Below are 26,324 nucleotides of genomic sequence, written 5' to 3' on the forward strand. Positions count from 1 at the left end.
ATTTTGCGAGGGAGTTAAAGAGGCTGCGAATGTTGAAATCCCTCATAGACAAGTCACCTACCCTTGCCACCTTATAAAGTTCCACTCCACTCCCCCTTGCATCGTCGTCTTTCCAGAAGGACATGCTTGTCAGCCTTGGCACCCCTTTGGGATCTCAGCCTTGCCAGCCTCATTGGCAGATGGCTGCTGGAATCCGGCCCCTTGTGCTTGGTCGAGCAAAACAAGTACACAGACTCTTCTCGACCGCGATGCAGGGTCAAGCCAAACTCGCCGGACACTGCTACTACATCAATCCGCCAAGCCCATTGTGATGGCTGCGGATTCCTCGTCAAGCATTCTTCACCGAGCCGAGGCTGATCGGTCACAGACTTCATTATCAAAGGTGAGTGAATGCAAAGAACTCAACTTAGGTTTCCCACTCTCCGAAATGCCGACGACTTGGATAATCTTGTGGTCAGGGTTGTGTATACAACGGATCCACGGCGACCTGCATACGAAATATCCCATTTTATGCATTGGGGCGAAGGACTCATACGAGAACAGGAGCTCGGTTTGAAACGAGGCTCGATGAAAACCAGCAGCCAGCAACGGCCTCTTTGACCCTTTCTGTCCATCGGCGAAGCTTGCGTCGGCCTTTTGCGATATGCTGTTATCCTCTCGACATGTCTTACGCCTCTTTTCAATTGCTGTCCGGCACGTAAACCTACAGTCGAATGCACGTTGAGGGCGTTATTCTGCGCCGTCGAGACTGATTGGCCCTCCACGTGGCAAAGGCCAGTCAAATCAGACCTTTTCGTGTAACCCTGCTGAAACATCGCCTGTTGAGAGGGAGCCGACCTCTCACAGATTCCAGAACGCTTTCTTGTCTGTACTACTGATCTTTGCGATGTGCAGTCTGCAAGTGCTTGATCGTCCTTGCGCGCTCCATCTTTCTCCTGCTGGTCGACACCTAGCTCCCTGGTCGACCTCTGCCTAAGCATATAGTCGTACGATATCTGCACGCATCCATGATCTCACACTGCTGGGTGATCATCGGCACAATATATCCAACCCACACCGAGTTTGATCGTTGTTAATGTCATTGGTCAAGCAATGGCAGTGATGTGCCTCTCCAGCCTGCTCTTTCCAGGCTTGTTTGCACTTCACTGTACGACTCTACTCATGCGGAACATGACTCCAATGACCATGGCTTCTCTTTTCTCCAGACAAGAGATATTTTGGCGGATGCGCCAATGTTTGCCTCCTTGCGTTGTCGGCCGCTCTGAATATCAGAATTGTGGCGGTAGGTGTATCTGTACGAGATTTTTCTCGTGCCTTCTTCAACATGTCTGCCGAAATGCAGCCAAGTGAACAATGTGCGGCCAGAACGCTCGACGTGGGTAGTCAGGAAGGTGCACAAGTTGAGCCGTTAACGATCGAAACGCCTATGACTTCTGGATCGCCGCACGACACCAGTGCACCATCAGAAAGTATTCAACATGCATGCGCTGTGAATGAACAGCAGCATCTCCACTCGACTTCGCAAGAGCTGTCAGCTAAGCGTGAAGTGCTTGCTTCTCCCGCTGAGGCCGATGGCGAGGATATAACTCAACATCGAGTTCTGAATGAAGATCATGAAGAGCGTCCGGCGACACCTCAATCGATACAGCTCTCGGGCGACGGCCAAACTCGTCAAGACGAACCGCAAGCCGTGCCCTTCGAGTGCGAACTGATGCCCATATCCACCGACCTGAGTGAAATTGACGTTGCTTCCCCTGCACTTCATGAGGGAATCTCTTCCAACGACTCTGAGAGTGGTCCGCAATCTCCAGCATACGCCAGCCTTGATCGACCCGCAGATACAGAGTTCAGTATTCAGGTTCCACCTCCGGTAATGACCACCCAGATCGCGCCCATGATGTTGCCGGATTTGGATATAGACGACGAAGCCTATGCAGAAAGCACTAGCACAAGCTACGTGACATCCATCGCCTCGGAGATATCTCGAGGCATCTTAGAAAATGAACGACTGTACCCACAATATGGAAGACACAGCTACGGAATGCCGGTCGACGAAGCTGAGATGGACCGAATGGACCTGCAACACCGCAAATACGAACTCGTGATTGGGGATAGACACTTTTTGGCTCCCATTGGTGATTGCCCTCAGAGCATCCTCGACCTGGCGACTGGTACGGGCATATGGGCACTGGACGTGGCAGACATGTTCCCCACTGCGTCAGTACTTGGGGTAGATATTGCACCAATACAACCCAAATGGGTTGCTCCCAATTGTCAGTTCGAAATCGACGATATCGAGGATAGCTGGACCTACCGGATGGAGAGTTTTGACTTTATTCACCTTCGCGATCCGTTGTACGTGGTGCGTGACTGGCCGAAACTCATGCGACAAGCATATGATCATCTCAAACCTGGAGGGTGGTTTGAGCTGGCTTCGGTATATCCTCGCGCCATGTGTGACGATGCATCGATGCCGGAGAGTTCCATGTTCAAATTTATCTGCGACAGGTTCATCGAGGCCTCATATGGACTGGGTGCTCCACTGGACTGCTGTCTACACTTTGCCGAGTATCTTCGAAACGCCGGCTTTGTTGATGTGGCCGAGCTTATCTTCAAGATGCCATCATCACCGTGGCCAAAGGACCGACGTCTCAAGAAAGTGGGAGCACTGGAGATGACAAACCTGGTGGAAGGGGCTTCTGCCTTTGGACTGCGAGTGTTTTCTCATGCATACGGATGGACACGTGAGGAGACGGAGCTGGCCATGGTCGGGTTTCGGAAAGATGTGAAGAATCGAAACTATCATCAATATGTGCGATAGTGAGTTGTTTTCGTAAACTGGATCGCCATTGGATGCCCCGGGCTGATGCTGACACTTGAAGCAGTTATGTCGTGTATGGTCGCAAGCCCGAGAGGCGAGATGGAATGACTTACTAGTAGTCGTAAACAACCAGACTGCCGACTCTTCGTTGACGCCCACATCCGCGCTCACCGCATCCGATACGATGAGGACGAGCACTCCGTACTGACATCTCCATCTCCAATTCCATTTCCATTTCCAATTCTCAACTCCACCTTTTCGATCGGGCGACTCGCCGCATCTCGACCGCGATGTCGCCATCACCAGCCAATCACCATCCACCTCAAATAGATGACGAGAACAAGTTGCCCGGTACAATAAAAATTTCCTCCAAGACACCAAGGAGGCGATTCAATAGTCAAGGGCTTTGATCGGGCTTTGCTATGTGGGTGCATCACTGAGCGGAGAAACCATGCAGTAATATTTTGGAGTTTATAACTACACTATTGCTATTCTTTTCTCGACTCTTCGTCCTGCTCTTCGACTTCTGCTCAGTGTCTTTTTGTTTTCTTGTCACTCTCTTTGAGACTCAGAAGGCAACATGGGGTCTGTTGCAAGCCCCGCAGAAGCTGGTACGTAAGAATGCTACACTGCTGTACCCTGCATTTCCCCCACAGTTTGCCCTTGAAGATTTGCGCCAAAGCTACAAACTGCGAAGGCAAACAGAACCAGACTGACTGACTCTTGGTGAATAGTTGCAAGAATCGCATATCTTGCCAGCGATGTCATCCTCTCTGTGCAACCGTCGTTGAACACCGACTCCGAGTTCTCCTACCACTTCGCCCGATTCACCGGCAACAATGCAAAGAGCTTCGTCTCCAAGTCTCTGCCCGAGATCATTCCAGTACGACAGAATTCAGACCCTCTGCTCTCTGCCTACACGCCCGCCCAGGCTGGCAAACTTGTGGCAGTCACCGCCCCCTCCTCGATCCTCCTGACCTCAATCCCCCACCTTTATAAACTCGCTCAATACCCCGTCGTGTTGCATGTAGCGTTGGCAACACCGCACCCAGACTTTTCAGAGATCAGCTCCATTCGACAATGTGGCTTTACGTTTCTACAGTCAGAGACGTTGCAGGAGGCGCAGGACATTGCTTTGACTGCCCATGCTCTGGCAATCAAGAGTGGCAAAGGTGTCATACACTTTTACGACCCTGGAAACTCGGTACAGGACAATCCCATTGCGGTTGAGAGTCGGGAGGTGGTTACTACACTTTTGGAGACTGGTGTCGGGCCCAAGGCTTCGCACTCAGCTTCAGACGAACACAGCTTGTACGTCAGTAGTGGAAGGACTGCGACAATCACCGACCTTGGTCTTCCGCAGGTGCTGTCAGGGCAAACAGCTGCAGGTGCCCAGCAAGACCCTTTGTCACCCGTTGTAGCACCATCTTCCACCAACGGCACCACCGATATCTCCTCGGCGCCTTCGTCCCGACGGGACAGCTCCTCGGACAGCACTGCCCCTTCATCTCTGGCTACCACTGTCGAAACACCAACCTCTCGTCCAGTCAACGCTACCGACGTTTTCACCTATGCTAGCGACATCTGGGCTGTCATTTCCCAGGCTACCGGTCGCAGCTACTCCGCCATTGAGTACTCAGGTCCTCCAGATGCCGAAGCCGCTCTTTTCATCTTTGGGTCGACAGGTGTTTTCGTTGACGTCCTCGACTCGGATGATGTACCGGCCGATCTGACAAACATTGGTTTAATCACCGCTCGACTATACAGACCCTGGCTGGGAAGTGCCGTCCTCCTGGATTCGATACCGAGATCAATCAAGAAGATTGCTGTGCTGGAACAAATTAGGAGGAAGACCACAAGATGGGGACCTTCTTTCCTCGATCTTCTCTCAAGCCTGAGTCCCGGTGCTGGTGGTGAGACCCAAATATCCTTGGTTCAATACCGCCTGGGTCAAATCGATGCCGCAACAGCATTGCAAGCACTTCGCGGTATATTCCAGAACCTGGCCCCACCCTCAACTCCGCGCAAACATTCCCGACGCCGAGGTCGCTCCTCGATGGTCGTGAATTCCATTCAAAACTTGACTATTGGAAACGAAGTTGACCCCGTCGTTGACAGCTTTACACCGGAACAACCTGAACTGGAGAACGCTTACCTGAAGATTCTCGATCAACTTTTTGGCAGCAGATTATACATCGCCAACCAGCTGAAGGAGAAGAGCACAGGCGTATCTACAACCTTGGCAGCGTCGCCTGAATATGGGTTTGGTTCATTGCTTGCCCGGATCGAAGGTCGTCAGAATTTCGTCAAGGAGGCAGAGGAAGCTGCACGCAGCAATGAGTTTATCACAGAATCACCGAAACAGTGGCTATCAAGATGGGCATTGAACGCTAATGATTCTGCAAAGGCGAATGAGTATGCAGGCGAGGTGCTTGCTCGTCTGTCAAACGACGGATCCAGGTTGTCTACGAGATTGCTTGATAACAAGGCTTTCTTCTACAAGGAGTCTCAGTGGCTGATTGGTTCCGATGCCTGGGCATATGATCTGGGTAACTCTGGTGTCCACCATGTCCTCGCATCTGGTGCGAACGTTAATATGCTTATCATCGACTCGGAGCCGCACTCGGAACGAGCTGCCGCCGATTCGAATAAGCGGAAGAAGGACATCGGTCTCTACGCTATGAACTTTGGCAACGCCTACGTCGCATCAGTGGCTGTCTACAGCTCTTATACACAAGTGTTACAGGCCATGATTGAGGCAGAGAAGTTTAACGGTCCTTCGGTCGTCCTTGCGTACCTGCCATACAACAAGGAGACCGATTCTCCGCTGACCGTCCTGCAAGAGACGAAGAAAGCCGTCGATGTTGGCTACTGGCCTCTTTACAGATGGGACCCGTCAAACGAAGAGAAGGGCGAGCCCACCTTCAACCTGGACTCTGAACGGATCAAGCGCGAATTGGAAGACTTCCTCCGACGGGACAACCAATTGACACAGGTCATGAACAGACATCCTCAATTTGCCGCCAACTTGTCCGACTCTTATGGTACTGAAGTACGCAAGCTACAGAAGCGTAAAGCCAAGGACGCCTACGAGCAAATGTTGGAAGGTCTTTACGGAGCTCCATTGACGATTTTGTTCGCATCCGACAACGGCAACGCCGAAAGTCTTGCTAAGAGGCTGGGCAACCGTGGCAAGGCGCGTGGTCTCAAGACCATGGTCTTCGCCATGGACGACTATCCTTTGGAAGATCTCGCCAGTGAAGAGAATGTCGTTTTGATTTCTAGTACAGCTGGTCAGGGAGAGTTCCCACAGAACGGTCGAGCCTTCTGGGAAGCCATCAAAGACGCTGCGGATCTCGACCTGGCCAACGTCCACTACTCAGTTTTTGCCCTTGGTGATAGTCATTATTGGCCTCGAAAAGAGGACAAGATTTTCTACAACAAGCCTGGTAAAGATCTCGATGTACGCATGCAATTCCTGGGTGCCAAATCGTTGACGGCAATCGGCCTCGGTGACGACCAGGACCCTGATTCATATCAAACTGGTTATCAAGAATGGGAGCCTCGACTCTGGCAAGCACTGGATGTCGCCAATGTTGAAGGTCTGCCTGAGGAACCCGCGCCAGTAACCAACGAAGACATCAAGATTGCTTCGAATTACCTCCGAGGCACCATCGCCGAAGGACTGTTGGATACTTCTACGGGCGCCATTTCGGCCGCAGATCAGCAGCTGACCAAGTTCCACGGTACATATATGCAGGATGACCGTGACCTGCGAGACGAGCGCAAAGCTCAAGGGCTCGAGCCAGCATACTCATTCATGATCAGATGTCGACTTGCTGGTGGTGTTGCCACCCCAGATCAATGGCTACAAATGGATGCCATTGCCGGCGCCCACGGCAACGAGACCATGAAATTGACCACAAGACAAACATTCCAGTTCCACGGTGTCATCAAGTCGAAGCTGAAGCCCGCCATGAGGGCTATCAACAAATCTCTCATGACCACCATCGCAGCCTGCGGAGACGTCAACAGAAACGTCATGTGTTCCAGCTTGCCCACCATGTCAGAATATCATCACGAAGTCCACACCGTTTCGAAGAAGATCTCCGACCACCTTTTGCCATCAACAAACGCCTATCACGAGATCTGGCTCAAGGACGACACAACAGGCGAGAAGGCCCAGGTAGCAGGCGACGCCGTCCAAGACTACGAACCACTATACGGACCAACCTACCTCCCAAGAAAATTCAAGATCACAATCGCCATCCCACCTCACAACGACACGGACGTGTACGCGCACGATGTCGGCTTGATCGCAATCCGCTCCAAAGACAACGCTCATCTGGAGGGCTTCAACATCCTCGCTGGAGGCGGCATGGGTGTGACGCACAACAATAAAAAGACATACCCCCGTACAGGCTACATGATGGGCTACGTCGCCGCGGACAAGGCTCATTTGGTCTGCGAGAAGATCATGTTCGTCCAGCGCGACCACGGCGACCGCAAGAACCGCAAGCACGCCCGTCTGAAGTACACCATGGACGACATGGGCAATGAGGTGTTCAAATCCAAAGTCCAAGAGCTCTTGGATCCACTGGACATCAAGTTCGAGGAACCCCGACCGTTCAAGTTCGCTTCCAACATCGACACTTTCGGCTGGCAGAAGGACGAAAAGGGGTTGAGCCACTTCACTTTCTTCATCGAGAACGGTCGTATCGAAGATACTGCTGATTTCCCTATGCGTTCTGGCCTGCGAGAGATCGCCAAGGTGCATAAAGGCGAGTTCCGCCTGACTGGTAACCAGCATTTGATCTTGAGCAATGTCAGCGACGACGCGAAGCCTGGACTGGTGGAGTTGATGAAAAAGTATAAGCTTGACAACACGCAATTTTCGGGCATGAGATTGTCGAGCTCTGCTTGCGTTGCGTTCCCGACTTGTGGGTTGGCCATGGCCGAGTCGGAGCGGTACTTGCCGGAGTTGATCAGCAAGCTTGAGGCGTGCCTTGAGGATAATGGTCTGGCGCAGGATAGTATCGTCATGCGCATGACGGGGTGTCCTAATGGATGCGCGAGACCGTGGTTGGCCGAGGCCGCGTTCGTGGGCAAAGCTTACGGCGCGTATAACATGTACCTTGGCGGTGGGTACCATGGGCAAAGACTGAATAAGTTGTTCCGAAGCAGTATCAAGGAGGAGGAGATTTTGGAGATCATGACGGGCTTGTTGAGTCGGTATGCGAAGGAACGAAACTCGGGCGAGAGATTTGGCGATTGGACGATTCGCTCTGGTGTGATCAATGAGACTACTGAGGGCAAGTACTTCCACGACAATACTGCTGAAGTAGAGAGCGAGGAGGATTGAGGTGGTCGCCGTGTGAGTGAAGGTGGTTGCAAAACGGCATTGCGTTTGGATCTGATGTATTTTGCATGGCGTGGAATGGAAAAGAAACTCATTGATGGGTGCATATATCATGTAGCATTATTGATTTCTTAGCAATTGAATATGGGAAATCTATCACCAGCGTGTTTGTCTCCTCGTTGATGGCAACCAGGAGCTGTACAGATCAGGCTGCAACCATCATCTATGATCTACACATTGATCCCAAATGGTGTTTTGATATTTTGTCTCCGGTATGTTTCCCTTGAGATGCGAGATGTCGCGCTTTGTCATCCTGATCGTCACCAGGAGATGCGGCCGTGTGCTGTCCAGAGTTCCAGTGCTGCCGAAGGATGTTCGAGCGCTCTCTTCTGTCGTGGAGTGTTGTCGAGCAGTTGTCGTCGCCTGCCCATCACCAGTTATGTTCCGCTATGCCGCTGGTGCAACCCCAGTCCCAGACGCAGGCTTCTCAAACGCCATGACAGCGTACCTGAAATTACCGTTCGCATAACCCCTGCGCATCGCACGGAATGATTGCAAAAAGGCCAATCCGTCTCGACCTTGGGAGATGGCAAAGGCCCAGAGCGAGGGCGACGATACTAGACTCCAAGAGATGTCCCTAACAGTTATCAGAGGACGCTCCCAGGGGCCTTGTACAAGCTAGGGTAGACTCGGGAAATGAGGGGGAGACTTACCATGTCTTCGCCACTTCTTTACTGATATCTTTGGGTGGGTGGAGGACTTTCAGACCAGCTTTCTCCGCGAGAGAGATGTAGTCGGACTGTGTGGACAAAGGAGGGAGGAGCATGCCGTCTGTCGCAACAACGTTATCTTAGTAATCGCGGAAAACATCTACATGTAGACGGAGATGTTGTACACCGGAATGGTCGGGGGAAACGTACCTTCAATTGGCTCGATGTCATTCTCCATAGCTTCCTGGTTGAGATCATCGTCCTTGAACCAATCTGCTATGACTAGCTTGCCATTTACTTTCAGGACTTTGGCCGCGTTGCGGAAAAACAGAGGTTTGTCGGGAAAGTGGCTGAGAGCTTCGGATATCCAGACAGCGTCGAAACTATCGGCAGAGAAATGGGCGTCCATCTTCTCGGCATCGAGTTCCTGGTAGCGCACACGCCCGCCGTTTGTGCCGATCGGGGTGAAGCCATCGGCGTCTACTGGGGTGGACGATTCGTCGCCGGTCAGACGTTTGGCGATCTGGACTTGACGACCGCTAATGGTGATGCCGGTGACGGTACAGCCGTGGTCGCGGGCTAGATGGCGCGTGGTGCCGCCAATGCCACATCCTACGTCGAGGACGGTGGTGGCTGGTTTGAGAGCGGAGATTTCGAGGAGTAAGTTGATTAGGTTTGTCTGGCCGGTCTCCTTGGTGTCGGACGGCGAGAGGAAGTAGGCGTGGTGGATGTGTTGACCCCTAGATTCATGGATTATCAGAAGGGGGTGAAGCATGCGGGAAGTAAGTGAGGATATGAAGATGCGGTGTGCTTGGTATAGTAGGTGGTCACGCGACAGGCATGTTTGACCACTCCCCAGGCTTTCTCGGAGGTGTCATGACCCTTTCTCACAAGGCAAGAGGTAAATAATTAGGACGGCATTGTTATGTACTGACCATAAAGAATAGTAGTAATCCGATGCCAACTCGTAGTGGTGCCGTATTCGCTCTTTCAACGTAGCGACGGAAGAGTGTGGTTCAAACTCGGGCACATCGTACTGATCGCCTATATGGGTTTGTGCTGGAGCTTCGGACGGGTCCCCCATCTTGTTCCCGATCGATGGAAGCAACGAAAGCAGAGAGGTACTGGGATTTGTGCGTGGCTCGGCAAGCTTGATAGGTACAATACAGTACAGTGTACCTAGGTAGCCTTTTTTGTTGAGTGACAGATTTTAATGATGGGTGTTGACGCAATGATATGCAGGAACAAGCGCCAGAGACAGCGGCCGAAACTAACGAAATGGCACCGGAACAATCTTCCACTTACCGTACTTTAGGTATGTCTCTGCTGATCTTGTGTTTTAGATGCTCGCATGTTGCAACCAGGTATAGGTAGTTGGAGCCCATACCAGCATCTTATAGGTACTCTTAGCGAGACGAGCAACTAGCCAAGCTACATACTGTACGGAGTACTGTAGTAGAAGTGGTGACTTGGGGCTTTGCATGAAGCGGTGAGCCACTCCGTCACTACGTACTGTCTGCTACCTTTTCACATGTTATGTCTTTACCTGTTCACATATTCGACCATACTCAATGACTTTATGACACTGATCCTGGAGTGGCATCATGGCCCTCGATAGATATGCAATGCCGACTAGAACCCTGTGAGCAGCAACTACATGTCTCCCTCCCACCTCAAACCCGTGCCATCAACCATTCTCCACCACGCCCAGACACACAACTACACATCCGACTACGCAACGGAGCAACTCATGGCGATATTGTTCTGCAAGATCAGCGAGGACATTAGTAGGAGCAGATTTGACAAAGGGTATGGCGGTGGTGATTTCTTCGATGGTGTATTCAGGCTTGGTACTTGGAGGAAGTGGGAAATGCAAAAAGAGTGATTGAGCCCCGACCAGTATGGTATGCTTTCCTTGCAACATCGCCGCAACGACAAATGAGTGACAAAAGTTGGGTTGTGGTTCGACACCAGTATTCAGAGCTAACCCCAGCCTTAACCCGCGCAGCAAGGAGCAACACCCAAACGGTCCATGAATGCGTCGAGCTGGTCGATTGAGTCTTGTGGTGCCAGTTCGATGATGAAATGGCCCTGTCCACAACACACAGGACCCGTCGTCAGTCCGGCACTGGGCTCAACCCATCGCGACCACGTCTCCGAGACGTTAAACCCCGACGCTACGACAAGGTTGCTGTACGAGTAGAGGACGTGGGTGGGCATCTTGATCTTGCGACCAGCAGCCTGATCCGCGAGCTGCGCTTGATAGTCGGTGGTGGCGCCCGACGTATAGTCTTCCACGCTGGCCTTGGTCACGGAGAGCTGATTGAAAAAGTTGGCATAAACTTCAAAACTCTGACCCGACTGGAATATGGCCGTGGCTGTTGCGTTGATACCGCTGCCCAGGTGATTGATCTCGGTTACCCAGTTCCCGCCGCCGTATGCCATAATCACGTCTGTGGCAAAGGCATTTTTCGGAAGGAAATTCTGGTGAGCATGATAATCAGCAAGGGAGATAGACATGAGTGCAATGACGCACGCCTTACCCAATGAAAATAGTTTGTAGAGTAGTTTGGATTGCTGAAGGAAGCGTACTCTTCCACGATGGGGACGACGTCAGCCATCCACACACCAAGTGCATTGACGTTGGGAAATTGATCAATAGACACAGCAGCTCGGTGCATCGAACGGGCGCCTCAATCATGGCCGCCTAGAATGACGTGTATGCCGTTGCCGTAGATCTTGTTGGCTGCTTCCAAGATCGCACTCGCCATCGTAAACTCGTCTGTGCCATTAGGACACACCGTGGAGAGACCGTATCCAGGACGCTGCCAGAACATTAGGAACATCCAGCCCCAAACCATACACCACACTCACGTCTGGGACGAAGACTGGAACCCTGTGTGAGACCACTGGTGTCACATCCCGCCAGATATAGCTCGACTCGGGGTATCCATGGTTGAGTAGTAGGATGGGAGTCTGGGGGGTGCCTGCATTGGCAAAAACGCCAGGATCAGTGTGGTAGACGGACACGTTCGCTCCACAGGTGACTGGGACGAAGCTGTGGGTGAGCTGGTTGTTTGTTGCGCCGTTGTACCCGTACAACTGACTTTGGACCCAGGCAAGATTGTAGTCAAGGGCGCTGTTGTTTTGTGGAAGCGACACATTGACGTTGACCACTTCGTATGGTGCTGCTTGAGCCACGACTATGAAGAGCACCAGGGATGCAAAGGTGAATTTTATAGCCATCATCGCAGTAGTTGGTACCGTGACCACCTTCATTTGTGACAGGAAGGCAGGGAGCAGCGAGCTTTTGAGGCATCCTGCTACCAATAACTTCGATCATACACCTACCGTGAAAGGCAGCACCGGCCGAGTTGGTCCCTCCGTCCATGTGGCTTTACGTGTGGAGGACCAAATATGTGCGTAAGGTAAGTGCAAACGCCACCACTGGGTAGTACGGTACGTGAAGCTGAAACAAACGGCCTGGCTCATCGAAACGAAATAGACCTTCATGCTAAGTCATGGCACTGCAGGTTGACTAAAGCCTGTCATTGCACCTAAGGGCGCCTCGGCCGAATCTTCTTGATCGAGCAAGAGCATGAGATGCGATGGCTTGCACATTGCTGAATCATGCCAGCCATAATGAACCTTTCTCCAAAAACAGATGCTGGAGAATCCACTTCTCGCCGTCGTGCTGTGTGAGAAAGAAGATGACGTTCATGTCAGGCAGGAAGCTTCGAGAAGGTGAAAGCGAAATCATGTCAAGGATGTTCCTGCTACAGTACGAAAGTACTCGTCGATTCTCGTACACAGAGCAGAAACACCTGCTTATGTAATACTCTATATTCAGTGTGTCATCTGTGTCACATCGCTGTGATGCGTTTACGCCCGAGATAATCATTTACTACTCGTATTGTCCATTATCTTGTAGGGTCATATCAATACGAGATTGTCGCTATAATGGAAGCTTCTGACGTCCCAGCAACTGGACTTGCGGGGCTCTCCACCCATTGTTCTGGTCCGTGGATGTTCAAGTCGTTTCAACACGATTCTTTCATCAGTCGCCATGTCCGGCTCAAGCAGACCGCGTACCTCACATGCCTGCAGAGAATGCAAGAGGCGTAAGGTAAGGTGTGACCTCACAAAGCCGTCTTGCTCAAGGTGTGCCGCTAGCCCAACTACACGCTGTATCTACGATGCTGCAAACGAAGGCTCTAGTGCTTACCAGTTTGTTCATGCGACGTCTCCGGTCGATCGGACACGACGCGTAGCTGAACGCAATGATCAGGTGACGATTCCAGTGGAGCGTCTCGAGAATCTAGAGGCAAGATTGCACCATCTCACCGCTCTGGTTCACTCTTTGCAACCCCCTCCCACTACCGACCCAGGCTCTCTTGAACACAATCACCCGGGGAATCCTACCCAGTCTACGAATAGCATCGGAGTCTCCCAGACTACAGCAACTCAGTCACTGCAAGATAGAAACACGGGCTATTTGGATGTCCAAGCTGGAGGTCGAGTTCGGTATATTGCCCGCACACACTGGGTAGCCTTGTCCGAAGAATTTGACGAGATCGGTAACCTTCTACGAGAACAGACACGATATAACACCATTTACGCGGGATCCGGAGCAGCACAATTCGCAGACACCCTCATCTCCGCGCCGCCATCTTGGAACTCCTACCAGCGGAGGTCTTCAAGATATCAGCAACATGTACCCTTGCGAACACTGCATATCCCTGACAGATCTCGGAGTGACGCTCTTTTTGAGGCCTATGTCTCCTCATTTCATCCAGTCGTGCCGCTGACCCATATCCCCACTCTGCGCGAAGACTACGACCATTTCTGGGAATCGATCCATGCCAACGAAGCTCAGGACGCACTTCAAACATCGCCTCTTATCTTGGCCGCTCTGTACGCTGGTGCAGCAGTGTATCAAGGTTCTTCACTTGGAGATGTCCTGCCCAATGCCGATATCAGGAGAGTCGCAGTTGAGTTGCAAAGAGAAGCGACACGCGCTTTGCATGGTGCCCATTTCCCGAGAGTACCGACCGTGGCTTCCCTAGCTGCTTACTTGATAATCCAAGGAACCTGGATGCGTGACGAGGAACCACTGAACACTTCCAGCTTCATAGGTGTGGCTGTGAGAGTAGCGCAAATGCTTGGGCTACACAGAGATCCCACGCACTTCTCAAGCTCCATACTTCCCATTCCTGCCGAGATTCATCGCCGAGTCTGGTGGCACGTCTTTCACGTTGACGTCCTGGTCTCTTTGGCATCAGGTTTGCCACCCATCATCGATCGAGATTCATGGGACACATTGATGGTCAGTGAGCTGTACGAAGACAAGATCGGTACTGTAGAGGGCATCCAATACATGCAAGATGTTCGAAAAGGATTACGACTTCCGGCTGGCCCTGCCGACGAAATGTCCCTAATCTCGCCTATGGGGATTTGGTTGCAGGGGAAGATACAGGAAACATGTGAGTGAGAGGTTGACCAGCTTCACTCCGTTTGCTCACGTTTGATGACACAGTAACTGTACGGGAGCTGCTGAACAAGACATTTCGCCATGAGTCGATGACCATGAATGACCTCGAGTCGGTCCGAAATAGCCTGGAATCTCTACAACAACAGATGCAGGAACGAGTAGGACGAATCCCTTTACATACGGAGTCGCATACCTACGAGAACAGTCCAGATTTGAACTTGTGGGCCAAAATACTTCTTTCAGCGCTTGGTGATAAGAACTGGTGGTTTCTGCACTCATCTCTGCTCCATCGCTCCATAAACCAGGCATGGCGAATGATGATGCCAAAGTAGGTCCTGCCTTGCGCATGATCTTGATGTTGCACTTGCCGCGAATCAAGGGCTAACAATAGCCAAAGCTTGCAGGTCCACTGTTGCGCATTCCTCGAAAAATATGTGGTTTTGGCCTGCGCAGGAGATTTCGGGCGTTTTCAATGGGCTTGGCCCGGAAATCATCAGCCACTTCACGCTATGATGATGGTTTTGAAAGGCATAGAGCGCGATCCCGCGGGACAAGACGTGCGGATTTCATGCACAATTATTGACGAAGTCATGGCTCTCTGCAGTCCTGAGGGTGGTATCACGGGCAGCGATGGCTCAAGCATGACACCACGTCCACTGACGGAAGGAGGGGCCGAGGCATGGGATCTTGTTCGCCGTCTGCGTGCCCGTGTTTGGCTTACAGTTGGACTCGATCCAGATATAGCACTCACCAGGGAAGAGGTCTGTGCAAGTGTTTCACTGAAGATGGAAGGATTCAAAGCAACTGGTCAGATGCATCTGGGGACGCCTTTGAGACTTGAAAGCTCGTCCGGGATTGAGGTTTCAGGTCCTCGGCAACCGGGACCATCAGTGGTCGAATCACAGTCGGCTTTGTTTGACCATGATCTTACCACCACTTTAGGTGGTGGAGGTGCTACTCCGAACATCAATTGGGAAGATTGGGACGAGATGTTCACCACCAACCTATGAAGTCATGCAATCCTGTTGACATTCGAGAACTGGAAGCTGACAGGATTGGCAAGAAACAGCATATCAGGCATCCAGCTGTCACTTCGAAGTACTGTGGTACTGGCCCTTTCGGCATCCAAGTCTTTTGTGGTTAGATTATGTAGTCGTGGCGGAAAGACACTAGGGAACTACGGTGAGCAGTGAAGCTGCAATGCCAGTGTCCCAGTCCCTGATCGACAAGTGCCGGATTTATAGAGCTTGGCACGGATTTATCACCTGCGAAATTTCGTAGTTGACGACAGTCTCTTATTGTCAAGTCCTTACCAAGGCTGGCGAAGGGCATCTGACACTAATCCGAGAAGCGCGTTTCTTGGAATAGGCTTAGGGCTAAGTCGTTGCAAAGGGACGGCAGTCCTGAGACGGCCAAATTAGGAATTTCCCTTCTCCCAGTCAATTCACTGATCAGCCAAAACATCCAACCATGGACGACGAAGACGACCCTGTCGTTGCCTCCTACGATGTCTACCTGACAAGCGCACCGGCCAAGAGCAGCAAAGCGGACTCCTCGAAGATATACGTTTTGCAATATCCTTCACATCGCAAAAAGTCCAGACCCTACAACGTTGCCAGGGGTCAGGCGCCCACGTCCTTTCGCTTGAAACCGACCACAGGATTTCTAGAGGTGGATGTTCCGATGTTCACGGAAGGAAACTACAACCCAGACATGGGCGAGAAACTGGGCAAGGCTTTGTCAAGGAGTCATACTTTGGAGGTGGGTGGCAGTCATGGCCTTGGGGGAGGCTTCTCTTCTGGTGGCCCAGCACCGTCACGGATGGTAGACATACCGATGCACGATCGGCCTCCCGTCGGTGATACCATGTTGGCGTCTCAAACGTTGGGTGGCAAGATTGTCGCTCCAAGCGCCCGAGATCCGATCTATTTCTTGGGACGCTTTGAGGACAATCAGCTGAACCTTACTCGTGTGAACGGAGTCGTCCAACTGCGGCCACAGTTGCACCACCTTGATGCCGAAGACGAGCTCAATCAGAAACGCTTTCAGACAGGCAACAATGCCGCAGCCGCAAAACAGAAACCAGGATTGGAAACTTCGGCGCAAAAGATGGAATCGAAAGCCATCTCGATCAAGATCAAGGATACCAAGGAGGACGCTCGCGACCGTAGCCTGAACGAGAACGCTAGACTGCTACGTGATATCCAGGTTGAGCCGTGGCAACATCATTATTGGATAGACGAAGATGAGGAAGGCTCAAGAGCTGCGTTCGAAACAACCATGCATTTGGGGGGTGATGGGGGCGAACCAAAACTCAAATTGAAGAGTGCTCTCAGCAATGGTGACTGGCTTGATAAAATGAGCGCGCCGAGGGAAGATGGCAAGAAGGGATTGCTGGCAAAGCTGCGCGGTCGGGAGCGTGAGCGGGCTCGGAGGAAGAAGGCTGAGGAGGAAAAACGCCAGAGGCAGCGAGAGGTTGCAGATGGTACGACAATCGAAGCAAATAACACCTTGGATATGTCTTCGGACAGCGATTTGAGCAGCCCCGAGGCTTCAGAGAGTGAAGCTGGAGAGGATATGACGATGACAGGTACAGAGAACGTCGACAGTGTACCGATCAAGGAGGAGCCCACCGCCTCCGGATCGATATCGAATGCGGCCACCACCCCAAAAAAGAGAGGACGACCTAAAAAGAATCCCGGGCCCGACGCCGCATCAGGCGATGGCTGATACCGAGTGCAAAAGTTGTTCGACCAAGTACATAAGGAAGGACTCTGCCTCGACAGAAGGTGACCAGATCAACGCAGCAGCGCAGCTCCTATCTAACAAGGACGTCGTGGCGGGCGCTTGTCAGAGTTCGTGATTCACGACTGCCACCCCGATGAAACTAGGTTCCCGGTCAGGTGGAGCTAGAAGACCTCCTGAGGACATATCAGCTCATCAACACCAGGAAGGAATATGAGGATACCAAAGGGATGCAAACAATGAGGTACCACGCGTACGAGTAGCAAATACTGGAGTCACTCCGACCGGGTGGAATACTCCCCGATTCACGTGACTTGGCTATGGGGATGACTACTCCGTACTAAGTAGCTTAAGCTTTCGGAGGAAAGAAAATCGAATCAAATGATTTGCCTGCCGTCTGTCTCTCTCTAGAAATCTTTCTCTTCCTCAATCACGAATTCATTCGACATCTTCACCTCTATCCCCTTTTTCGTTTTTGCTTTTATCTGCTGTTTGGGGGCCAGCTGCTTTGATAGTCTTCACTTTGACCACTATCATTGTAGTTTGTATCTTTTCTCTTTCGCCCCCGAGTCCTGTGTGAATTGTCTAGTGCCATGCTCACGCGAGCGGCGCTGCGGCGAAGACACACTCTTCGTCAAGTCCAACAGGCAGCAGAAAACATCCAATTACCATGGCTGTGCCCTACTCTCATTCGGCCGCATCGACCTCAACGGCAACAAAGGTCGATTTCCTCGCGCCCATCCGTATCCCGCTCCAAAACTTCGCCTGCGCCCATAACCCAGTCGAGACATCTTGCCTCGCCGGCAGCAGCTCCCGAGAGCTTCGATCGAAACGACGACTACATTCCCTTCGTACATAGCAATGGAGAATATCCCGTCCCCCATCGTTCATCACGGCCTGCCACTGGCGACCTCACCCCGTTCGACCTGTCTCAGATCCTCATGCTGGAGAATGGCGCCGAAGCCTCGCAAGATCACGATGGCACGGATTATGTTCCAGGAGTCAATATACGGAGGAATATAACGGAAGTTGAGGCGACTTTAGACGCTTGTCTGCAAGTACGTCGGTGGGATCGTGCCTTTACCATGCTGTCCCAGCTATCGGCCTCGCATCAAACCAACCCTACACGAGTCCAAAATTCCTACAACAAGGTCTTCTCCGCCATGATCGACGACTTCCTTCGCAATCACAATATGGCTCATGAAAAACGTATCAACGAATGGATTGAAGTTCATATGAGAAGAGCTGGTCTGGAGCCGGACGCATGCACACTGGCCTTGAGGATAAAAGTGGCCTTGGAGTCTTTGGGCGGAGGGAAGCGCACTCGCACGATTCGCCGATATTGGGACATGACAACAGAAAGTGGTCTGGAAAGCAAGGTACTAAGTCTTCGAGAAGTCCTCGACGAAAGAGATCTTGGAAGACTCTCTCAGATCTGCCCTCTGGAGGTGAAATCTTTCCAATCTAGGGACATCTCATCCCCGTCTCGCGACGTCTCCGCTGCTGGAATCTCTAGACATCACGTACATGTGCGGGAGACAGAACAAAAAGGGATGGGTCTGACTTCGTTAAGGACGTCCCTGGCCGTTTTTTCGGCAGAGACCAACCCCAGTCAGGAAGCTGATCTAGAGGAGGATCCCAGCATCACTCGACAACGCCGACTCGAGCGAGACGCCATCAAGTCCGCAGTGCAGCGATGGAGAATTGAACACGAAAAGAGAGCTCGAGGGGGCATCACTGGCGATTTGGCCCATGGAAAAATTGGAGCACTGCTTTGGCAATGGCATGAAATATTGGCCAGAAAAATCACAAAGGAGATCAAGACGGCGAAAGAGGAGGATGGAGCTTCTGGGACAAAATCCTCGCAGCAGAAACTGCGTGCCGAATACTCTCCGTTTCTCGAGCTACTTCCTCCAGAGAAAGTCGCCGCTGTCACGTCAATCGCTCTCATGCAGATGATGAGCAAAATGGGAGCATCCAAGCCTGTGAAACTTGTGCGACTGGTCACCGAACTAGGGCAGGCGATTGAAGTAGAATATGACGCTACCCAACTTGCTCGAAGAAAGGACGAGATGTACAAGATGAGGAAGAAGGTGCCATATGTCGACGATCCAGGGGCCACGTGGATGGCGACAACGGATCATCAGATGCACAGGCGAACGCCACACCATGCCGCCTTACCCCTGAAATACACCAAAAACTGGTCCAAGACGATACATGTGAAGCTCGGGTCTATTCTCTGTGAACTCATGTTCGATTCAGCAAGGATTCTCATTACTAAAGAGGACAAAGCTACTGGAAAGAAGATGACCATTGCTCAACCAGTCTTCATCCATGCTACTAGCTATCAAAAGGGGCGCAGGGTCGGTGTGGTTTCCTTACATGAAGATTTTGTCAAAATCCTCGTGTCGCAGCCAGCCCAGCATCTCATTGCCAAGCAGTTACCGATGCTTTGCCCTCCCAAACCATGGAACAACTTTGACGAAGGCGGGTATCTGGAGTCGAAGCAACCATTCTTGCGAGTCAAACATCATGAAAATGCTCAGGCACAATACGGGCTAGCTGCAGCGGAGAGAGGGGACCTTGATCAGCTGTTTGCTGGCGTGGATATCCTTGGCAAGACTGGTTGGCGTATCAACAAGCAAGTCTTCAATGTCATGGTCGAGGCGTGGAACAGCGGGCAAGAAGTCGCCAACTTGCCGCCATTGGACAAAGTGTTTCCTGAAGTTGAGCGCCCGGGTGAGGATGCCACTTCCAAAGAACGATACGACTGGTTTGTAAAGATGCGTCAAATCGACAACGAGAAGAGCGGCATCCATTCCAACCGCTGTTTTCAGAATTTCCAGATGGAGATCGCCAAGTCTTATCTGGACGAGACATTCTATCTGCCTCACAATGTGGACTTCCGCGGTCGAGCATACCCTATTCCTCCGTACCTGAATCAAATGGGTGCTGATAACGCACGTGGATTGTTGCTCTTTGACAGGGGACGCGAGCTTGGCCCTGATGGTTTGCGTTGGCTCAAGATCCATCTGTCAAATGTCTATGGCTACGACAAGGCAAGCCTGGCCGATCGTGCGCAGTTTCCTATGAATCATATTGATGATATTTATGATTCGGTCAAGGACCCATTGAACGGACGACGTTGGTGGCTTACCGCCGAGGACCCGTGGCAGTGTCTTGCTGCTTGTTACGAACTTACCAATGCGCTCGACTCTGTAGACTCCACGAAGTTCGTGTCTCGACTGCCAATTCACCAGGATGGTTCATGCAACGGTCTCCAGCATTACGCTGCTCTCGGTGGAGATGTTGCAGGTGCTCGACAAGTCAATCTGGTGCCGGGCGACAAGCCGGCAGACGTCTACACTGGTGTCTGCGAATTGGTCAAAGCCGAGATCAAAGAAGATGCGGCCAACGGTGATCATTTGGCGAAATTGCTCGATGGCAAAGTGACGAGAAAGGTTGTCAAACAGACCGTCATGACAAATGTCTACGGCGTCACATTCCTTGGTGCCATTCGTCAAGTTCGCAGGCAAGTGGATGATCTGCTCCCGGACATCAAGGCGGCTCAGCTCTCCGGCAAAGCATCGAGCTACATTGCAAGAAAGATCTTCAAAGGCTTGGGTGCCTTGTTCACTGGTGCGCATGAGATTCAATACTGGCTTGGCGATTGCGCCAACCGTATTAGCTCATCTATCTCGCCAGCGCAACAAGACAAAATGTACCAAAAGGAGTATGAGACGGATGCTGCGGAACAAGAACCACGACGACGCAAGAAGAGCAAATCCAAGTCTTTGCTCGAGTCTAGCAATTTCCAGTCTACAGTCATCTGGACGACACCACTAAAGTTACCGGTCGTTCAGCCATATCGACTCAATAAAGGCTTGAAGATACAGACCAACCTGCAGAACATCACCTTGGCCCAACCCAGCGTGGCAGATTCGGTGAATAAGCGGAAGCAACTGCAAGCATTCCCCCCGAATTTCATTCACTCCCTGGATGCCTCTCACATGATTCTTTCGGCGTTGAAGGCCAATGAACTTGGACTGAGCTTCTCGGCTGTACATGACAGCTTCTGGACGCATGCCACTGACGTCAATACCCTCAATGTGCTTCTACGAGACTCATTTATCCGTATGCATAGCGAAGACATAATTGGTCGTCTTGCAGCTGAGTTCAAGAAGAGATATGAAGGTCATTACTACTTGGCTCAAATCAACAAGGGCAATGTCCTTGGAAAGGCCATCGCCGCCTACCGAGACCAAATGGTGCAGCAAGGTGTATTCAAACCGTCCAGAGGCGCTGAAGGTGTCTCCGAGCGACGGCAGCAGGAGCTGTTACGCGAGATTCGCAGAAAGAAACTGCTCGAAAGTGAGGATTCAAAAGAGCGAGAAGAAGGAGAGAAGATGGTGACGGCGGCCACTTTATTTGAACAGCATGATGGAGAAAAGTACCTATTCCACCGGGATTCGTTGGGCGAAACAGCCATTGGCGTCATCCCGGAGCATGCGAAGGAAGCCACTGTGGAAGACGCCATTCACGCATCAGAGGTGGCCGGTGACGTTGATATCGCCAGTACCTTGGATCCTCTGCGAGATGCCGTGACCAATGACGACGACATGATTGACTCTGACGATTTGGGGGTTGCAAAGACGACTCCAACCGCTCCTGCCGACAACGTGGTATTGAACGCCTTTGGACAAAAGGTCCGCAAACAGAAGGCCAAGAAGAGTGCAAACAACCAAATGTGGTTGTGGTTGCCGATCAAGTTCCGACCTGTGCCTAAGAAGGGCGAGTTCGATGTGAATCGTCTGAAGGACAGCACATACTTTTTTTCATGATATGTATGACTTTGGGAAAAGAGAGGAATTCGACAGCTCGATGTTGAAAAAGAGCTGGTTTGCGAATGGACTGTACTACCATGTATATCAACGGCCTACTATTATGTACTTATCTACGGGGATGGGAAGATACTGATCCCACGAGAGTGATGCTCTTCGTTTTCTCACTGATGTACTGTATATTACTATATAATCAGGAGGAGCAAAAAGATACTTGAACATTCATATTCCCGCATTGTGTCCGCTTCTGCTTACACGAGTACTCGATATGAAGAGTATCTACGGAGTACTACATGCACACTTAGTACGTGGTGATAAGGCTCTCCTTGGACGCAGATATTTACCCGAAATAGGCAACTTTCAGACAACAAGGCTGTGCAAGCCAATGTCTCCTTTAATTCTGAAACATTTCTTTGTCATGTCGCCTCAGGTCAGGCGTCCAGCTTTCGTTGTTGCCATCGATCGAGGTCGGATTTTCTTTTCTGATCTGTGCGATCCTGTTTGGTTGCGTCACTTTGCGATGCGGCCATGGCTAGAATAACACCCTTACGCATACTGTTGCTGTCACCGTTATTCTATTTGGGTCTAATACTGCTGTGGGTCGGTTTACCTTCACCTAACGCTTCATGGAGCGATGAGGCATCTGGACATTTATGGCGAGGAGGTAGTGTGACGCGTGTTTATGAGTGAGTCCAGCCTTGCCGCCGCCGCCGCCGCCGCCACATGCTTCATCTCCAGTCGTGTTGTGCTGGAATGCTGGGTTTGATTTGAAATGGCACATTGAGTTGAAGCTGTCGCTGACGCTAACATGTCTTTTTCATCAGTATCGATGACTTCTTCTCCTGGAATGACCCGCTTCCTTCTGTTCACGACGCGAGAGGTACGGGCCGTCGCTCTTTCGCTGTTGAGTACAGCTACGCCCGTGGGACGAGCCAATTCTTTGTCGGCAGTGGGCGCAGTGCGCACTCATTCAACTTGACTGCCTTGTTGTCCTCATCATCTTCTGTATCGATCTTGGAAGTGTTCACCGTGCGTTGCAAGACTGGGGACGAGGATGGGATAGATCTGCCCTGGTTCACGCAGGCTGATGCTACGCTGCTTTTTTGGGAGATTCATCGTAACGTTGCGTATGTGCCGCTGCGATTGAGGGTGGTGCAACACGACGAAAAGAGGGCGGTGGAAGTGCTTGCTCAGTCTTCTGTTTTGGTGAGTGGTCCAGTCATAACACCCTTGTGTCAGAGACTCGTTGGAGACGTTCCGCATATGAGGCTAATGTTTGACAAACAGGAGGCGAATCATGATAGTCCTGATGTGGTGCCGCTCTTGACACTCACTTTCGATGCTGCCGTCAGTCAGCAGAATGGCCAGGACCAGATCGCGTTCCATGCACACTTCCCAAAAGATCCACGCAACTCTTCGCCATCGAGAACTTTTGATGTTCGCCGCGCAATTAGCGCCATACTGGTTCCGACATGGTTCTTTATCGAGGCTGTTATGAATGTCATCGGTGCGCCCATCTTCTTCATCGTCCAAATCATTCTGTTCGCACTTACGTTATTGGGATGCTACGTTGTGCTGGTCTTGGTTTGTTGGAAGAGGGCAGGGTCTTCAGCGTTCTGGCCATGGGCGCGGAACTTCTTGTTGACGAGCCGTATCGCAGTGTAGTTGGAACCGAAGCTGACTGCTAGGCCTGGTGAAGCGCAAAAGGACTCTGGCGACGATGGCAGTGGGGATGAGGGTGAAGATTCTGACCGTGGACAACAAGGTCCGCAGCCATTGACGAGCGTGTGGGCTTTTTTCCGGAGTCCATCGCCGCTTGACGATCTCTTCGTCACCTTTGAGATTACGAGGGGTCTTTTGCAGCCGTTGAGCTTGACGCGCAGACAAGAACGAGTTGGAGATGAAGAGTCTCGTTTAGAGCATGGCTCCTCCACCGGAATTGAGGGACGGGATGGTGGGAAAGAGATATCTACGACTACGAGGACGGGTTCAGCTGACAATGGTGAGAAGAGCTCAGGGACGTCGTTATAAGCCTGGCAAGGAACAGCTATATACCCATACCATCGTGAGATGGCAGTTCATCGAATAACAACTTCGACCACCTCATCGCTGGTGCTCAAAAGCCCAAAATCGGCCCCATCATCAGAGCTTCACACTCCGCCCCTTCTTCTAGAAAACCTGCCCGCTGAGGCAGAACCAACAAGGCATTCGCCGCAGCCAGACTCCCAACACGACTACTGCGTTGCATACCCGTACTCTTGGCCACAAGTTTCCCATCCTTCGCGTCCACAGCAACGACAACGCGATGATACTCAACTCTTTCCTTGTCACACTTGACCCGCCCCTGCACCCTGACAATGATCCGTTCCAACCCTTTACCAGGCAATCCCGCCATCTTCTGCAAGCACGGCAACACGAACAGATTCGCCGTGACGAGCGCGCTGGCCGGATTTCCTGGCAGGCCGAAGACAAGCCTGCTCTCGCGCTCACCCGAGCTGCTGCCCTTGAACGGCACGCTCGCGAAAGTCGTAGGTTTGCCAGGCTTCATGCTCACGCGACCGAAATGCACTTCTCCTCCCAAACTCCGCTCGATCGTCGGCTTGAGAAGATCCAACTCGCCCATACTCACACCGCCCGTGGTGATCACCACGTCGAGATCGTTAGTCCGGAACGCGGCGCGTAGTTTCTCCTCGAGTTCATTGTGCGGCGTATCCCGCGCGACGTGCAGATCTACGACTTCCTCGCATATGCGCCAGCCGCGCAGTAACGAGAGTAGCGATGGACGGTTGGAGTCGCGGATCATACCGCCGCTCAAGGGACCCGAGTGTGTGATGTCTGTGACTTCGTCGCCGGTCGACATGATACCCACGCGCGGTTTGCGGAAGACGGGGATTTTCTGGATCCCTGCTGCGGCGAGCACGCCGATCTCTCCGCCTAGAGCGCTGATATGGGTACCTTTTGAGAGGATCATCTCGCCTAGTTTGATGTCGCTACCTGGTTCGCGGACATTTTCGCCAACGGTTAACTCGTCGGTCAGGATCTCGATGGTGGCTTCTTCCGTCTTGTCGTCGGTCAGGCTTGCGATGGTGGTGTCTTCGACCATGATCACAGCATTGGCGTTTTCGGGTAGAGGTGCTCCCGTGGTGATGCGTGCGATCTCGCCGGATTCCAGGGGCGGAGGGAGGGACGCAGCTTGGGCATGCGAGACGGACGCCACGGGGAAAGTGCCCTTGATGTGGACTTCGGAGGACTTTTTATCTGGCACAATCACGGCATAGCCGTCGACTATGCTGGCACGGTAAGCTGGGACAGCTTCGGCAGCTTTGATGTCTTCTGCTATCACGTAGCCTGTAAGATCTGGACCAAAGTCGCGTACTTCCGGTTTTGGTTGCGGTGCTACCTCGAGGATTTTGGCAACGGCGTCGGCGACGCTGAGCATTGGATAGGGTGAGGAGCGGGCGCGTGCTTTGGCCCCAAGACGAGGGTCATTAGAATGGGGTCTTTCAGTTGGTTGCGTGTGGGCTCTGGGTACTTGATGACCACCGTGCCCGTGATCGTGGTCGTGATGGTGGTGATGATGATGTGAATGATCGTGGTTGTTGCTTACGGGTACCGGACCATTCGTTGAGGCAGTAAAGCCGGCGTCCGTCTCTAGTTTCTTCACTCCGCCGACATGCGCGGCCCTCGAGTCTTCGCCCGCAGCTTGGAGACATGCGTGTGGTAGTAGTTTGAGGATGGCTTGGAGGTTCTCCTTCGCGGCTTTGGGTGAGCCTGGTAGTGTGACGATGATGGTTTTGTTGCGTACACCCGCGACAGGTCTGGCCATCATGGCGAAAGGGGTGACTTGGAAAGAAGCTGCGAGCATGCCGTGCACGATACCCGGTGCATGGCGATGGATTAATGGAGCGATGGCCTCCGGTGTGAAGTCTCGTCGAGCAAAGCCCGTTCCTCCAGTGGTGACGACCAGATTAATTTGGCCGGACGAAGCATCTTCGCTATCTGCCCAAGCACGTACTATGCGCTGGATTTCGAGTATATCATCCTTAACAATCTCGACGACAGGTTCTCCCCATTTCCCTGCCCCGTCTTGGGCGAAGGTCTCCTTGAGAATAGGAAATGCCTTGTCGGTAGATGGATCGGCAGCCGCAGTATCAGAGATGATCAAGATCGCTGGACGCAGAAGCGATTGTGTGCTCATTGTTGTGAGGAAGCTGTTTGACCTGATCAAATAGATGACAATGCAGTACAAATGCACTGCACGTCTGATCGTGATGAGGTGAAGTCAACCAAGCTGCTTAGTCATCCGCATCAACGTATTTCCGACGAACTTACTATTCAACTTCATCTCGTCCAGACC

General features: G+C 52.0%; 9 protein-coding genes across 9 annotated transcripts; 6 read left to right on the forward strand and 3 right to left on the reverse strand.

Moving 5' to 3' along the window:
* Positions 1–1,879: 1,879 nt before the first annotated feature.
* Positions 1,880–2,922, forward strand: EDD37DRAFT_548113 (S-adenosyl-L-methionine-dependent methyltransferase; the record flags this gene model as incomplete). The annotated part of the gene is made up of 2 exons (XM_062813676.1): positions 1,880–2,820; positions 2,886–2,922. Coding segments are annotated over 2 exons (978 nt in total), but the record flags the coding sequence as incomplete, so codon positions are not given.
* Positions 2,923–3,111: 189 nt separating this feature from the next.
* Positions 3,112–8,319, forward strand: EDD37DRAFT_362426 (sulfite reductase). Its single transcript, XM_062811866.1, has 2 exons — positions 3,112–3,432; positions 3,556–8,319. The coding sequence occupies exons 1-2, from the start codon at positions 3,402–3,404 to the stop codon at positions 8,181–8,183; spliced, it is 4,659 nt and encodes a 1,552-aa protein (XP_062670671.1). The 5' UTR covers positions 3,112–3,401; the 3' UTR covers positions 8,184–8,319.
* On the reverse strand, positions 8,288–10,319 carry EDD37DRAFT_362184 (tocopherol O-methyltransferase). Its single transcript, XM_062811863.1, has 5 exons — positions 10,196–10,319; positions 9,826–10,078; positions 9,101–9,630; positions 8,894–9,011; positions 8,288–8,817 (listed from the first exon to the last, which is right to left on the reverse strand). Exons 2-5 carry the CDS (start codon positions 9,972–9,974, stop codon positions 8,628–8,630), a joined length of 987 nt encoding a protein of 328 aa, XP_062670672.1. The 5' UTR covers positions 9,975–10,078; positions 10,196–10,319; the 3' UTR covers positions 8,288–8,627.
* A 566-nt stretch (positions 10,320–10,885) lies between these two features.
* EDD37DRAFT_608268 (Alpha/Beta hydrolase protein) lies at positions 10,886–12,136 on the reverse strand (the record flags this gene model as incomplete). Its single annotated transcript, XM_062815042.1, has 4 exons — positions 10,886–11,467; positions 11,520–11,597; positions 11,692–11,715; positions 11,765–12,136. The coding sequence occupies 4 exons, from the start codon at positions 12,134–12,136 to the stop codon at positions 10,886–10,888; spliced, it is 1,056 nt and encodes a 351-aa protein (XP_062670673.1).
* Positions 12,137–12,780: 644 nt separating this feature from the next.
* On the forward strand, positions 12,781–15,391 carry EDD37DRAFT_693590 (fungal-specific transcription factor domain-containing protein; the record flags this gene model as incomplete). Its single annotated transcript, XM_062820062.1, has 3 exons — positions 12,781–14,373; positions 14,427–14,709; positions 14,761–15,391. Exons 1-3 carry the CDS (start codon positions 12,957–12,959, stop codon positions 15,389–15,391), a joined length of 2,331 nt encoding a protein of 776 aa, XP_062670674.1. The 5' UTR covers positions 12,781–12,956.
* A 209-nt stretch (positions 15,392–15,600) lies between these two features.
* Positions 15,601–17,526, forward strand: EDD37DRAFT_362528 (Sin-like protein conserved region-domain-containing protein). The gene has a single exon (XM_062811867.1). It carries the CDS (start codon positions 15,852–15,854, stop codon positions 17,109–17,111), a length of 1,260 nt encoding a protein of 419 aa, XP_062670675.1. The 5' UTR covers positions 15,601–15,851; the 3' UTR covers positions 17,112–17,526.
* A 25-nt stretch (positions 17,527–17,551) lies between these two features.
* EDD37DRAFT_628018 (DNA-directed RNA polymerase) lies at positions 17,552–22,192 on the forward strand. The gene has a single exon (XM_062816413.1). The coding sequence runs from the start codon at positions 17,720–17,722 to the stop codon at positions 21,965–21,967; it is 4,248 nt and encodes a 1,415-aa protein (XP_062670676.1). The 5' UTR covers positions 17,552–17,719; the 3' UTR covers positions 21,968–22,192.
* A 195-nt stretch (positions 22,193–22,387) lies between these two features.
* On the forward strand, positions 22,388–23,998 carry EDD37DRAFT_664935 (uncharacterized protein; the record flags this gene model as incomplete). Its single annotated transcript, XM_062819236.1, has 4 exons — positions 22,388–22,653; positions 22,792–23,173; positions 23,255–23,551; positions 23,633–23,998. Exons 1-4 carry the CDS (start codon positions 22,496–22,498, stop codon positions 23,996–23,998), a joined length of 1,203 nt encoding a protein of 400 aa, XP_062670677.1. The 5' UTR covers positions 22,388–22,495.
* Positions 23,999–24,083: 85 nt separating this feature from the next.
* On the reverse strand, positions 24,084–26,165 carry EDD37DRAFT_657293 (molybdopterin biosynthesis protein MoeA; the record flags this gene model as incomplete). The annotated part of the gene is made up of 1 exon (XM_062818884.1): positions 24,084–26,165. The coding sequence occupies one exon, from the start codon at positions 26,163–26,165 to the stop codon at positions 24,084–24,086; it is 2,082 nt and encodes a 693-aa protein (XP_062670678.1).
* Positions 26,166–26,324: the final 159 nt, after the last annotated feature.

This window comes from Exophiala viscosa (genome assembly GCF_022695815.1).
Source record: "Exophiala viscosa unplaced genomic scaffold EDD37scaffold_4, whole genome shotgun sequence".
Taxonomy (NCBI): domain Eukaryota; kingdom Fungi; phylum Ascomycota; class Eurotiomycetes; order Chaetothyriales; family Herpotrichiellaceae; genus Exophiala; species Exophiala viscosa.